Source organism: Biomphalaria glabrata, chromosome 8 (genome assembly GCF_947242115.1).
Source record: "Biomphalaria glabrata chromosome 8, xgBioGlab47.1, whole genome shotgun sequence".
Classification (NCBI taxonomy): Eukaryota; Metazoa; Mollusca; class Gastropoda; family Planorbidae; genus Biomphalaria; species Biomphalaria glabrata.
The window spans coordinates 5,566,499-5,582,734 of NC_074718.1; the positions used below are offsets into that span (position 1 = coordinate 5,566,499).

General features: G+C 36.2%; 1 protein-coding gene across 6 annotated transcripts in view; it reads left to right on the plus strand.

Moving 5' to 3' along the window:
- LOC106057313 (uncharacterized) overlaps positions 1–16,236 on the plus strand; it is a 217,775-nt gene that overhangs the window by 82,285 nt on the left and 119,254 nt on the right. For 3 of the 6 annotated variants that reach the window (XM_056038433.1, XM_056038432.1, XM_056038434.1), the window contains exon 1: positions 14,558–15,422. The exons of 2 other annotated variants lie outside the window; for them this stretch is intronic. In XM_056038433.1, the coding sequence (XP_055894408.1) occupies positions 15,204–15,422 (219 nt within the window). In that variant the 5' untranslated portion in view covers positions 14,558–15,203. Of the gene's footprint in view, positions 1–14,451; positions 14,517–14,557; positions 15,423–16,236 lie in introns of those variants that run through there. One more of the 6 variants, XM_056038437.1, reaches the window with a different exon arrangement.

A 16,236-nucleotide genomic window follows, 5' to 3' on the forward strand; every position in this document is an offset into this window, starting at 1 on the left:
TCTTTCCTTTGCTCAAGATACCAAACAATATAATTACTTACCATTAATTACCAAAAGTTATTAACTAATTGGTGTTTTTTTTTTATTGATTCTTATGTTGTCAGGTAAAAGAAATAATTGTGCAAACATTTCAGCTTAATCCGATATTGGGTGTGGGAAAAATAACATGTACAAACCTTTTACTATACAGACAGACATATAGACTTAGTGAGTTGATATAAGCTTTTTTATAAAAATACTTTAGAAATGGTTAATCTAAGAGGAATAACTCTAGATGTAAAACCATTATAGCTCAATACCGTAAGAATTATTTCCCTTTTCGAAATCAGAACAAAAGTAATTAATTTCAACTGTTTAATTTACAAAGTGCTTACTTTTTTTTTTTTTTTAATTTACTTCATGTTTTGTTAAGTACTTGTTCAAGGTTTCATCTTCGCCCAATAAATGGGAAGTGGGAGAAATAACGTGTTCATATATTGTGACAGACTGACAGACAGACAGACAGAGTGAATCGATATAAGCTTTGTAAAATAACGTTTTCTTGCATCTTATTATTTAACCTTACCTCCCCTCTTTTCCCAGACTGCACGAAGTGATAATTAAAAAAAAATGTTTATCTTTACATAATAAAAAAATCATAATTTATTGGGATTCAGCGTTTATATACTTAGGAAACATAAGCTAACATTTGAACATTATCTACCACTCAGATAGGAACCTAAGGCCTCTTTATGGTATGGGATTACACACATTCCCAAGAGGAAAGGAATGATCCTGATGCAATACTAATCGATAAACGCTGAGACACATTAGCATAAACAGTTATTTTATCGTTTAATCCTCACGGTCTTTTAATCTCGCGCGCTGTGACGCAATGCGGCCCCGCGTTCCACACAATAAGCTTAGAATTCGTTTGTTGTTTTATGGATTACAGCCTTCGGAGTGCGTGTGTGAGCGTGTGTGTGTGTGTGGGTTGCTGTATTTGATGTTTCGTTTCGAGATTACTTCAGCAAACCTTGTAGATTGTCTTAAGAAACTTTGGCTTGAAAGTTTGACGCAAGGGTGTTAACTCGTGTATGTGTTGCAGTGAGCAGAAGTCTGGGGGTTGACATCTTTAAATAGGTTAATTTAATTTTCCCAACAGATAACCTACATTTGGCCTTTTTTTTTTTTTGAAAACTGACACCGTTTCTTGCCAACACCTAGTGTGTGTGTGAGTGTGTGCGTATGTGTGTTTTATACCTTGAATGCGTTCAAATTTAAAATAAAAGGAAGGAAATAGCATGCAATATTAATGCGTTTGTTTTGCCCTAAGATAAACTAGACTTAATCTGCAAGAAGCTTACAATTCTGCGGATCGCTACAGCAGAATTGTATTGTCTATCATTTAGCTAATATATAAAGCACAAAGTAAGGCGTATGTATGTGTGTATGTCCCGCATAGAAATCAAAACCCTTTGACCAATCTTGATAAAACTTGGCATAAAAGTTACTTATGTCATGACAGCAGGGCCGGTCTTATGCCACTGCAACCTATGCGGTCGCAGTGGGCCCCGCACTTTCATAGGCCCCGCGCTAATTCTATGTGTAAAGTATTAAATTAAAACACTATAACTTTATACATAATAACAGGGATTTATTAAAATTATTAAAATCTCCTGAAAACTCATATAAATCTAATGAAAAATAGACGAAATTGTCATTTTGGGATGTCATTAGATAAAAACGGCATTTTGAGCTTTAATTTATTGCAAAGACGAATGTATTTTCTACAACAAAATCTACATTTTGACTGTATACCTATCCCTACCTAGACTAGGCCCCGCGCAATGTGTTCCGCATTTGGCCCCGCAGTTTTTAGGACCGGCCCTGCATGACAGAGACCTTAGTATATCTTTAATGTCCTTCCACAACCGGAGGGCCCTTATAATAATAATAAAAAAAAAACAATCTATATATATTTCTGGACTTCATCATTTATAATATTTAACTTGTAAGCTGTTGACATGGAGAGTCACTAAAACAAATATTGAAAAGCTCCAGACCTTTGTGAACAGCTGCCTACGCCGGATATTAGGTGTTAGGTGGCCAGAAAGATAACTACTGCCAATGGACCTCATTCACCAATCGTAAAGAAACAACATTTAGCCACGTGATAATATTGATAAAACAACGAAAAAAAAACTGTCACGTGATAGCCATTGAGAATTATGTAATTAGTATAGAAGAGATAGAGAATCACGTGGCTAAATGGTGTTTGTTTACGATTGGTAAATGAGGTCCATTTGTGGGAGAGAACTAGACAAAAGCCCAGAGCCCAAGATATCAAAAAGCGAAAGCTGAGCTGGATAGGACACGCTCTACGAAAACTAGTTACAAATGTTGCAAGGCAGGCACTTGATTGGAATCGGCAAGGAAAGAGGAAAGTGGGCAGACCCAAGCAAAACTGGAAGAGGTCAGTCATCAGTGAGGCTGAGGATACTGGAATGACATGGGAGCAGATGAAGAAAGCTGCTCAGAACCGAGTGCGGTGGAGAAGTGTGGTTGAGGCACTATGCTTCCTTGGGAGTGCTCAGGATAAAATTAATTTAAAAAAATTGTAAGCTGTTCTGTTCATCAGCGGCCTCCACGCCTTGCAGTGTATTTCGTCAGTATATAGAGTATAAACTCAGACATCTTAGGATTCAATTAATCAACACATCAACCGGTGAACAAACAATACATTACAGTGTCGACCTCCGACCCTGACAATCGATAATGGAAACTTTAGCATTGGTCGAGCTACTAGAAGCAAAAGGAAAAAAGAATGCTTTTTATAGACAAAGCTTATCTAAGGAAATGAACCGCTAATTAGGTCTACTAGCCATTTATCTCAAGATGGCAGGGTTTACCCCCCTTTCTGCGACATAAACTGAATTAATTAATTACTACTAATAGGTTATTTTTTAAAAAATAATTTATTGGCATCGATTATTAATTAATATGCAAAATTTTAACTTGATCCAAAGGCAGACGTGGGAGAACAAACGTTCAAAACGTAACAAGGGAAATAACGCCACATATACAGCCACATTTCTTAGTAGCATTTTCTCCCTTAATTCGACATAATACAAAATAATTAATTACTAATAATTAATTAACGAATTGGTTAGTTTTTTTTTTTAAATTGATTAATGTTTTGGCAGGTGCAATGAATCATTATGCAAAATTTCAAATTTGATCCGATAACGAAAAATGGGAGAAAAAACATGTTTAAACTTTTTTCTCGACGGACAGAGTACGACATTGTAGGTCTTGTAAAAAAACATCTTTTTGTGTATATCAATAGTTTATTGATGTAAGCCTAATTAAGGCCTATCGTTAAAACACAACAGAGACCGATATTTTCTAAAAAAAATAGATAAATTATTATCCAAAACCAAGACAAGTTTAATCTTACGTATGTCTGATCACTCGCAGTCTAATATTAATCTTATATTGAACCACTGACCCAGCTAATGACGTCAACCACTTAAGATGGAAATCTCGTAGAGTCCTCGCCCCTTCTTCTCTTGACTATTTTTAAATCACGGTGTCGGGTTCTCTCTGAAGCCTCAAAAATATTTACGCTTGTCCGTGTCATCGTTAGAAGGAAATGACGTCACGAAGCCGTTCAAATCGAGAATCTGCCAGATGTTTTCAGTTTTCCAGCAAAAAAAAAACAAAGAAAAAAAAAACAACAAAAAAAAAAACAAACAGCCACCCTTGTGGTCAGCTTATATCTTCAAATAGTGAAAGAGGGCTAGCTTTTTGTGATTTCAACCTCAAATTCTTTATCTTGTTTCGCTATTTGTAACAAAAATTTTAATTACATTTTGCTTTTTTATATAATTATAATCTTTTTTAACAATTACATTTTGCTTTTTTATATAATTATAATTTTTTTTTAGCAATTACATTTTGCTTTTTTATATAATTATAATTTTTTTTTAACAATTACATTTTGCTTTTTTATATAATTATAATTTTTTTTTAACAATTACATTTTGCTTTTTTATATAATTATAATTTTTTTTTTAACAATTACATTTTGCTTTTTTATATAATTATATTTTTTTATAACAATTACATTTTGCTTTTTTATATAATTATATTTTTTTATAACAATTACATTTTGCTTTTTTATATAATTATAATTTATTTTTTTTAACAATTACATTTTGCTTTTTTATATAATTATAATTTTTTTTTAACAATTACATTTTGCTTTTTTATATAATTATATTTTTTTTTTAACAATTACATTTTGCTTTTTTATATAATTAAATATTTTTTTTAACAATTACATTTTGCTTTAAAAAAAACAAAAAAAGGTTCACTTAGTCAAGCAACTCAGTTCTTTCATTCGTCGCATAGATTTTAGTTACCACGTTAAACATAATGATTCATTGCACCTGACAAAACATGAATCGATTTAAAAAAAAAACAACTAACCCAATTCGTTAATTAATTATTGGTAATTCGTTATTTTGTATGCTGCCGAATTAAGGGAGAAAATGCTACTGAGAAATGTGGCTGTATATGTGGCGTTATTTCCCTTATTTAACGTTTGTTCTCCCGCGTCTGCCTTCGGATCAAGTTAAAATTTTGCATATTAATTAATAACCGATGACAATAAAAGATTTTTTGAAATAACCTATTAGTCACATTGATGCAGCTAGCAGGCTCCAAAAGTTTCTGCCGATCTCTTTAGCATGGCCGATATCAAATCCATCGTCTGCTAGTCTGACACTTGATTTCCAGGAAATCACGTGTCTCCTTGGGTTTTGTTATAAGTATTAAACCTAACTCTCGTGATTCCTTTCAAACCCTTGTCTTTTAGGACCGAATTTCGTGTGGCTACTTGACAGAGCCTGGCGACGTGGTGTCACCAAAACAGAGATAAATATAAATATCCAAATTTCAAGTTTTGCGACCGGTCTTCGATTTTTACACATTTATTTTCAAAACATCTAGATATATTTAGAAAAATAGCTTGAATATTCCTGGTCCATGGGCGAATTCGACGGGGGTCGCATCTGAGTTTGTGTGATATCATTAACTTTCTTTGTAATCTTGTTTTATAAAAGAAGAAAAATTACATTAAATTTACAAGTACTCTATTTTTTCTTCTAAAATATGGTATGCATTTAGATATAAGTACATTGTTGTTTTTTTATTAAAACTTTTGAAAAAGTGTAGGCTAAGTACCTCTTCTTACTTAAATCCGCCCCTGATTCTGGTCCTTTGTGAGTTCTTTTAAACCCCTGACCCTGTCAAGTCCTTTCAAATATTTATGCTTAGTGAATTCTTTAAAACCCTTGACGTTAGCAATCCCTTTCAAATTCTTATCCTTAGGTAGTTCTTTCAAACCCTAGTTCCTGGCTAGTCTGGTCCCTCGTCAGTTCTGTCACACTCTGACATATTTGTGATGTTCACCTGCCAAAAATTATCACTTTTCTCCAGACGAAGAGACGGTGTAATAATATTTTGTCTTCAGTTACAGTCTTCCTGCCCTTCCCAGTGGTCAGTGGAGATTATAAATTACCTGATTGAAAGTGAGATTAGTTAATATGTATGCTTAAAAAAAAAAATCTCAGACGAGAAAACACAAAGGAAGGTCATCTCATTGATCATGTCACATGACCGGAAGTGACATGGGGAGAGAGTATTTTTGTTTAGTTAAACCGTGTTATTGCGTCATGTGGGGAATTATTTTTTTTAAAGTCTATCTCTTTCAGTACATCTGGGTTACGTTTACATTTCGTTTGAAGCCAATGTCCAGAACTTATGGGCTAAACTTGTGAGAGAGCTTCTGAGTGGTGATGAACTCCTTCCAATTTACTAAAATTGACATTAAAAAACAAAAACAACCATTTTAAAAAATCCGTTTAACTATCATCATAAAGTTAAAAAGAAGTTTCGTCTTTTATCTACTTTATATAAAAATATTTGTTCCTTATCGTATTTTTGCGTGTTTAAATTTTAAGCTTAATTTTCATTTAGCCTCCTCCACCACATTCACCCAGACTACATCAGTTCGAGTCTACTACCGAGTCCCCAGACTACATCAGTTCGAGTCTACTACCGAGTCCCCAGACTACATCAGTTCGAGTCTACTACCGAGTCCCCAGACTACATCAGTTCGAGTCTACTACCGAATCCCCAGACTACATCAGTTCGAGTCTACTACCGAGTCCCCAGACTACATCAGTTCGAGTCTACTACCGAGTCCCCAGACTACATCAGTTCGAGTCTACTACCGAGTCCCCAGACTACATCAGTTCGAGTCTACTACCGAGTCCCCAGACTACATCAGTTCGAGTCTACTACCGAGTCCCCAGACTACATCAGTTCGAGTCTACTACCGAGTCCCCAGACTACATCAGTTCGAGTCTACTACCGAGTCCCCAGACTACATCAGTTCGAGTCTACTACCGAGTCCCCAGACTACATCAGTTCGAGTCTACTACCGATTCCCCAGACTACATCAGTCCGAAGCTGTTAAAAGGTTTTTCTTGTTAAGGCAAATGATCTGAAGTCTAGTTTTCATTGACCTCTGAGATAGTTTCCTTGAGTTTTTTTTTAAACGAACTTTCGAGTTTCCGATGTCACATATACACACACTTTCATGCACGCACAGCTTCACAGATCTATCTATCTATCTATCTATCTATCTATCTATCTATCTATCTATCTATCTATCTATCTATCTATCTATCTATCTATCTATCTATCTATCTATCTATCTATCTGTCTGTATGTCTGTCTGTCTGTGTGTCTATCTATCTATCTATCTTATGTATCTACGAATCTACAATCTACCTATATCTATATAGATAGATATCTATATTATATTTTTTAAAAAATTAACAAAAGATATCCTTCACTTGGTAGGGCTTATTAAATATTGTTGCAGTCCCAATAAAAATATATTCGACGTTTCGCCCTAAATCAATAATGTACAAAAATGTCGACTTTAGAGTAATTTAAATATCCCAAACACGAACAGCATCGTCAATACATCCGCGGCTTCAATGTACAATTAGAGCAGTACATTATAGGAGCAGTATAGCACTGATCCACGGGCCGGATATGGCTCACTGGTCGTAGTTTGGGCATCACTGCCCTAAATGAAAAAAAAGAGTCACTGAACTCCAAGCTTGGTTTCTGTATGCAGTCAAAAATGTGGAAGTTATATTGTTCCGTTGTGTTGTTTACAAATCAAAATAATATCTTTGTTCTAGATCTTTATTTATTTATATGTTTTCAGGATTGATTCTTCTTATGTTATATAATACATTATAGTATTATAATACATCTATAATATAATCCAGGAAAGATACTTCGCTGACTACCGGCAGACAATAGTTATGTGTCTGCACTGGATGTGGCAAAGTATGTAGGTCGCAGCTGGGGCTGCGTAGCCACGGTAAATACTGCAGTCCTCATTAATCTCCGGACTCGAAGACAAGCCTTATTATTATTGTACAGCCTATTAAAAATATCATACCACCAGCGGAAAATGGTTATGTCTGCATTGGAAGTGGCAAAATATGTAGGTCGCATCTGGGGCTGCGTAGCCACGGTAAATACTGCAGTCCTCGTTGATTTTCGGACTCGAAGATAAACCTTATTATTATTGTACAGCCTATTAGAAGATATACCATATGATTTCTGTCCTTTCTATTCTATTCTATATATAACATGCAACATATAAAGTCGTTGAAATTTTTTTTTTACTCAATTCTATCGATTACTAGAAATATCCATTAAGTAAATAATCGAACCGGTTTAGACCGTAGGACTGAGACGCCATTAATTCGACGGAATCGATATGAACATGGCTGCTTTTGTTATATGTTTTTAGCACGGTTGTCTAAGTTCCACTTAACTTCGTCGCCCCGTCCACCCACCCTCCCTTCCGCCTTGAAGCGATCGCCAATCCCTGACACCCCTTCCCAAGGTTGACCTCATTCCTTCACGGTCTAATTAAAAACGAAGTGTCGGTATTGATTGCTTCTATTCCCCAACAGCTTCAATATTACAACAGGGGCCGCTCGATTACCAAAAGTTTAACGGTTCGATCGTAAAAACCTTGATCTAGACATATACAAGTGTGTGAGAAAAAATGCTTGTTATTTTAGGTTTTTTTTTTTAAAGTCGTCGCCATTAATCCAATGTGCTCTCTGTTGCGACAACGTCAATGCAATTAGCATGCTTCCACACTATGGAAAATTCTTGAACTCGATAAGACAGGAAATATTCTCATTATATGGTTCAGGGTGCTTTCCAGCGATTTTCCCCCTCCTCCCCCACAAACAATGATATATGGGTCAACTTTTTTCCCCCACATAGTGAAACACACACACACACACGACAAATCAGCCAGATCTTAAGCTGTTTTAAAGCTAGCCCTGGGGAATTTCTACGCTGACGTCATCCAGCAGACGATGTAATAAGAAACTCAAACAATGGCGGCATAACGTGGATGCTTCATTCTTAAAATACGATTTCTTTAAACATGTTCAAAGGCCGTGAGGCGTCTGTATTTTCTAATCCTTTTTTCTAAGCTGACGATATTCGATATTAGCCGTGGGAAGTATACACATAATACTGTATGCATAGAGCTGGTCGTTGTGCTGGCTACATATATCTCTTACTCTTCTAGACCTGTTCTATTCTTTCCTTACCATTAGGTGTAGTTGTTGTCTACGGTCGTTGACTTGTACCATCAAACTGAAGGTTTATATAGTTCGTCCATCGTGGTTCGATGATGACCACTTTGTCATCCAGGGGGCTGAGGGCTTTGCACTGGGGTTTTATGTCTCCTCATGTGGCTGGTGAAACCTATGTGAGCCCGGAATGTTCGGCCGCACACTGGGCAGGTTATTCCAGCTGGAGCTAGTGTCGTTTGTCTTGCTTTTCTTTTCTGACGTTTTTCTTCTGCCAGCGTTATTCTTTTTTCCTCAGCAACCTGTGCGCCAGTTTTCACAGCGCGAAGCCATGCTGCTCTGTCATGTGCCTCTGTCTCCCAGGTGCCAGGGTCTATGCTGAACGCCTTCAGAGAAGCTTTGAGGGTGTCCCTGAAGCGCTTTCTTTGCCCACCTTGCGAACTGAAGGTAGACAACCGCTGAAGACGTATTATATTTTAACTTTTAAAACTTGAAATAACTTTCATAACTGACAGGGCCGACTCTAGATAATTGGAGGCCCTAGGCGAAGTGAATTTGGTGGCCCCAAATAATATAGCAAAATAAAAATTAAAACAGCAAACAAATAATTTATTTCATTCCTAGTGTCCTCCAACAATAATACTGGGCTCATGTTTCCCAAATTATTTTAAAAAGAAAATTTGTTTTGAGTCATGTGCGAGGCTACCAATCGGAGGCCCTAGGCGGCTGCCTAGTTAGCCTATGCCTAAGGCATTAGTGGAAATACGCCCGTACAAGACACACTAACCCCTTCCTGAATAAATGTCAGACACAATCTCTACAACAGCAAGGCACTGTTTCAGAAGAAAGTGTTCATAAGCTATGATGTTTAAAAGTTACATAATAATCATGATAATTTGTTGTTGTTGCCATTTTTAGCTCTGCAAAATAACATTGTCTAAGCTCATTCGCGTGCAGCTCATTTTAAAAAAAATTTAGTTGGCAACATGGAAGTTTAATTAAGCATCCTAGACCTTGTTAAATTATCTTCTTATCTTATATAATACAGACGTTACTTCAAAAAAAAAAGATGATTACGTCCTACGCGTCATGCATTTTAGTCATGCATATTAACCAATGACTTAAATTCTGCCAAGTCACTGGTTTTCCTATCTAGCTCAGGCAACCCATTCCATGCTCTAATAGCACTAGGGATGAAGGAGTATTTGTACAAATTTGTCCTAGCATATGGTACGAGGAATGTGCCTTTATCTTTGTGTCTTTCAGAGTATTTTATTAGGTTTTGTTTTTGTATTTGAAGATTATGGTTCAGTGTTTTATGTATGATTGCTACTTTACTTTATTTACTTTTACTTTATTGTGAAAATCCCCAGAACTAAATAATTTCCCAATTTTTCACGTGCCCTTCTTCAAAACACTAGTTTAGGAATGGACCTCAGTTCACCAATCGTAAACAAACAACATTTAGCCACGTGATTCTCTATCTCTTCTATGCAAATTACGTAATACACACAGGCTATCACGTGATACTTTTTTTTTTCGTTGTTTTTCATTGTTTTATCAATATTTTCACGTGGCTAAATGTTGTTTGTTTACGATTGGTGTGAATGAGATCCATTGTCGCCTGCTGATAAAAAGTGCACTGTCCACCGGAATAAATAATGTATTTGACGATTTTCTGCTCAAAACACGATCAATATCTCCTACAAATATTTACTCCTAGATCTATTTATTTCTATCGGCTTGAGGTCATTGTTCGCGTATATAGATTTAGAACTGTCTTGTTGGTCTGAACACTCTCTCAAGCTTGTTTTGAGAACGTCTGCATAGATCAAGTTCACAATGATATCTGATTGAACCACACTTAGCACGGGACAAGGGAACATAGTTTTATGATCGTCTGAAGAATGGAGGCGTACGGTAAGTTCGACGCGGTCCTAACAGGCGTGCGTGCGTAGGCATTTCCAGGTGTACACAAATAAAGGCTATTAGGCAGGATTTGTTCTCAGCCAGAGCTGAAATGTCTATGTGTAGGCCTATAAGCCATAAAATATATGTCTTTACGTATGTGAGTGTGTGTGTGCTGAGAATGTGGGAATGTTATATGTGTGTATCCATTCATGCTAACACATTTGCTTGTCTCTTAACATTCTCAACCATATAAATCATAAACCTAACGATACAAATTATATACGTCACTACTGGAATGAAAACCAGAAAAAAAAAGGCCTACTTTAAAAACAACAAACAAAGCTTATATTTAGCGTACTTTTATCAATTAGTTTGGATCAGTCATTCAATTAAATTTGTAATAGATCTAGACTAACAATAAAAAGCATTTAAAAAAAAAAAATTGGGAACGACCTGAATTCGAACTTATGGCTCAAGTCATCTTAGGCTTCAAAGCCAATACGGTAACCACTCTGCTAGTGGAGAACTTATGAATAAGAAAGATTGTATAGTTATCTAGTTTTTATAGTCTCGTCCTATTTTATCAGGTTTGTGCTCACTAAGGCTCAGACGACGACCTATAAAGGGAACTAATTCACCATATACCACCACTTCTGTCATTAACAATTTCTTTCCTTTGTTCGAAATACCAATTTGTGGCATTTTATGTCTCGAGAGACGATCTTTTACCATTGCAACTTCTTGTGTGACCAAAGAGGCCAATTGTTGAAGCACAGCTGCGGTCACAGGTTGGGCACAATTTATTACCAATAGTCAAATAACTAATTGTTATTTTTTTTATTCATGTGTTGTCATATAAAAGAAATTTCGGCTTGATCCGAGATTGGATGTGGGAGAAATAACGTGTACAAACTTTTTACCAGACAGAGTGAGTTGATATAAGCTTTGTAAAAAATAATACCTGTTACAGATTACATTGACATAATATGAACAATGTATTCATGAATTGAATTGTGTCAGCAAATACGGCAGGGAATAGCACTGGGGCGGGGTTTGCATCCTGGACCACTGTGTCGACAGTTTGGAGCGCATACCACATGACCGCGGTGGACTGTCGTTCGGTTACTCCCTTGTTCCCGGGTTCAAACCCTGTCCATTAAGTGCTTGGCATGAGAACCTAGGGTCCTGGGTTCGAATCTCCGTAAAGACTGGAATTTTGAACTTTGGAAATTTGAGGGTGCCCCTGAGTCCACCCAGCTGTAATGGGTGCCTGACTTTGGTTAGGGAAAGTAAAGGAAGTTAGTCGTTGTGCCGACAACATGGCACCCTGCTCTTTAACAGTTGGCCACAGAAACAGATGACTTTAACATCATATGCCCTATAGACCGCATATCCTGAAAAGGGAACTTTTATTTTACTATATATTTTCAATTAATCACAAATGTAACGAAATAAGTAAAATGTGGGGAAAAAATGACGCAGCTACACGCGCGTGTGGTGGGCCTACCAAGTTTAATGCCTGGCTGTTCCCGGATCACGCTGGCAAGACCAGGAGAGGGACCTTCTGGGCAAGCGATGATTCCTTTATATAAAGCACTGGAATGCATCATGGAAACTTAGCGGAACACATATTAGTTCTAAACTTTGAGGAACGTACAAAACGAAATATAGGCAATGTTATGTTTGTTGACACTTTGTTAAAATCATCGCGGTGTCCTCATTATGTTTATTCGTCGTAAAAAAAAAAAAAAGTGCAGCCTTAACCGTCAACTAATATTTCCATCAGAAAAATGTCCAGTCCTTTGAGGTTAATCAATCCTAGGTGCTGACGAGCATAGACCACCCTCCTTAAGTCACAGAGGATTTGGCCACGCGAGGACAGGCATTTCGCGTGTCTCTATGTAAGTGTCAGCCACACTGAGCCGGTGTGAGATGTCAACTGGCAGAGCTCAAAGACGGACATTAAGAGCAATTAACTGGATCAGTGAGATGTTCCGGTGGACCAAGTTCGAGCCGCTAGAGCAGGAGTTCTCAACCTGTGGGTCGCGACCCCTTTGGGGGTCGATTGACGATTTGCCAGGGGTCGCCTAAGACCATCAAAAAAATGGATTGTTTTGGTCTATTCTTCTATTGCTGTGTGTGTGTGTGTGGGGGGGGGGGTCGCGGCAAAGTGAGAAATTGTAAAAAGGGGTCGCCGAGCTTAAAAGGTTGAGAACCGCTGCGCTAGAGGATGATAGCTATTAGGCGCGTGTTATTTAAAACTAGACTATAACTATAACTATTACATGGCCCCTGTCATTACTGCGTTCTGTTGTCCATTTGTTCCTGATCAAGTTCATCACACCCCCAATAGTTTCTTTCAAATCATTTGCCTTTAATTATACACAAGGGAAAAAAAAAGAAGTCCAATAATTTAATGTACAAGAAATAGTATTATCCATTACTTTAATAATCTATAATAAATATAATTATCTAAAAAATGTATTAATCTATAAAAAAAAAGACTGATAATTTAATAACCTATAATAAATAGAATTATCTAATAAGCGAACTATCTACATGAAACAGAATTATCTAATAATATTTACCTTCATTACTGTGTCCTTGCGTTCTACCAAATGAGACGTCACAAAGCTGTGCAGCAGACGATATGTAGCTAACATGCTGTGCTGGATTTACATAAGCAGGGCCGGTCGTAGCTATTGCGGGGCCCTATGCAAAAAGGATTGCGCAGGGCCTAGTCTGGGTAGGGATAAGCATAATGTCAACATTAAGATTTCGTATTAGAAAATACATTCGTATTTACAATAAATTTTTATTAAATGAAAGCTGACAATGCCTTTTTTTTTATCGCGCGTAGGATTGGCACCACAAATAGACAATTTTGTCTATTTTTCAGAAGATTAGTATGAGTTTTCAGGATATTTTTAATTTCAGGAGATTTCCAGAACTTTTGGGTCTATTTTGTAATTGCAAGAGATTTCCACTAGCCCATGGAAAATCAGGAAGCAGCACAAAACCTGTTATTATATATAAGTTGTAATGTTTTAATTTAAATATTTTACACCTGGAATTAGCGCGGGGCCTATGAAAGTGCGGGGCCCACAGCAAGAAGTTTGGAAGTAAATTATCTTCAACTCTGAAGGAACATCCGAAACATGTCAAATATTTTATAAACATTCACTTGCACGGTAAAAGGTTGCAAAGTTTTCAACATTTGTGTCTGTTTCTGGGTGTGCTCGCCATCCTTGCTTTATGTTGACCTCTAAGTGCTCATTTATACAGGAGGGGCGGTGGTTGAGTGGTGAAGATTGGGATTTTTAATTTGGGGATCGTTGGCTGCCCCTAGTCGACCCAGCTGACAGTTGGGGAAAAGTAAAGGCGGTTGGTCGTTGTAATGGCCACAGGACACCCTCGTTAACCGTAAGCTAGAAACAGATGGCTTTGCATCATCTGCCATATAGACCATAAAGGTCTGAAAGAAGAACCTTACTCTATAAGTGGTCTTCTATTATTTTTTTTATCTTTCAATTTGTGAATAGACACAGACTCGCTCATTTGGCAAATGTACAACTTTGACAAAATACTAATAATGATTTAAACTACATACTTATTATAGGCTAATAATATTGCAGGTAATAGTAAATAATATGCAGTTCTCGTACTATAACCATATTGCAATTTAAGTCAATTAGTTTGAGGCTCAAAGTTATGCTCATGACTGTGAGCCTTGAAACTTGGCTGAATAAGCGGATCTATGTAGGTTATTACACGCTCTAGTTACCACGTTTTGTTTCAGCCAAAAGAAATCGATTACATTTCTATAAACCTTATTACTTCCGCTAGTTTGTAAAGAATGCATTCTCAATCAATTACGCGTGCTGGCAGTCCGAGTTTGTGTGGTTTTAATATGTAAGTTCTAAGATAAGTCTTGCGGAGAAGTACTGTTTGTGCTTTTTTTTTTTTACTGAAAAGTAATACAGTGATCATGTGATGATTTATTTTCACTTATAAAGAAGATCTGGATCTAGATAAATCTATATTCAATCTAGATCTAGATGTTAAGATGGTGACGCGAAAATACTCTCTAAAGCAGTGAGGAGTTACGAATAGTATTTCCGGTCCTTTTCATTCAAGAACTAGACGATAGATCTATGTTATTGTTATGATTGATACACTGTAGTAAGCTATCTGAATTTACATTAACTAAACTAGAATTAAGACGTCAAATGTAATCTAGTTTGTGGTTAACAGAAGTAAACATAAAAAAAAGGCAACAACAGAGTAGCCCAAAATGTATTCTAGAGCCCATTGATTTTTTTCCCTTCAGCTTAGACGAAGTGCCGCGAGTTTTCTTTTTCTTACTTCAGCAATCTCTCATAGCACGTACGAAGCGGAGCGCCTTTGAATTGAGAGTTATTTCCCTTCGTATGTTATCGGAGGGCGCTTGTTTACGATGGTACCTGACGTTCCAGTGCATCGCGGTGTCTAAATTAAGGATTATGTCAAGCATGTGGCATTAACTATGTTTTTGCATTGTTCCACGTCATAGTAATTCTTGGATAACCTAATCATTTCTCATGTGAGCCAAATGTGATAATGGGGATAGTATTTTCCCACACGGTAGCTGCGGGGCTTTATTATTTCCGAAATGGACGATCTTCTGTGTTAGACCAGCCATTGGAGCGAAACGGTCAACAACAGAGTCTTTTGACACCAAACCAAATCAAACCTGACCTTTCTGATATCTGTGGAGATACACACGTGCAACGAAGTGGATGTTTACTTAATGATGAAACTCCTATTTCAATTATCACAGTAAGCATTAGATCTAGCTTTTTTTTTTCTGCAGGGTTTAAAGTTTAAGTTTAGATCTAGATCTAGTAATTGACGATTAATTTTGTGACTGGGTAATTTTATCTAGAGACTAGAGTCTAGACTACTAGAGATTAGTGATTAGAGTTTAGAGTAGTTTTAAGTTTAGACTTTAGACGTTTAGAGATCTAATCTACTAAATCTAGATAGATCTATCTAGAGTCCTAGACTTAGACTCTAGACTACATCTAGATTCTATATCAAGAATAATCCAGATTTGACAATATTTTTACATTGTTCTAGATATAATAATTAATATAATCTAGATTCCTAGATTTAGATCTAATCTAGAGCAGTAGAGTCTAGTAGTATTAGTAAGTATTACTATAAAAGTATAAGTATATCATAAATGATAAGTATAATCTATAATAATCAGAATCTTATATTATAATTATATATCTAGAATCTAGAATAGTCTAGATCTAGATTTAGAATCTATTAGTCTAGAATCTAGAGATTAGAATTAGTTAGACTAGTTGTCTAGATCAAGATTATATTTATATAATTGTAATAATACTAGATTCTAATAGTATAGATGTAGAGAATAGTCTAGCTGGAAATTAGCTAGATTGCTGCTAGATCTATCTTATTATCTATCTAGAATACTAGGTGTATATATATATATATATATATATATAGATAGATATATATATGTATATAGTAGGAATATATATCTAGTAACGAGACAGACTAACTAGAGTGTAGATAAAATATAATATATAGATCTAGATATCTAATTATCTTATTATCTTTATTT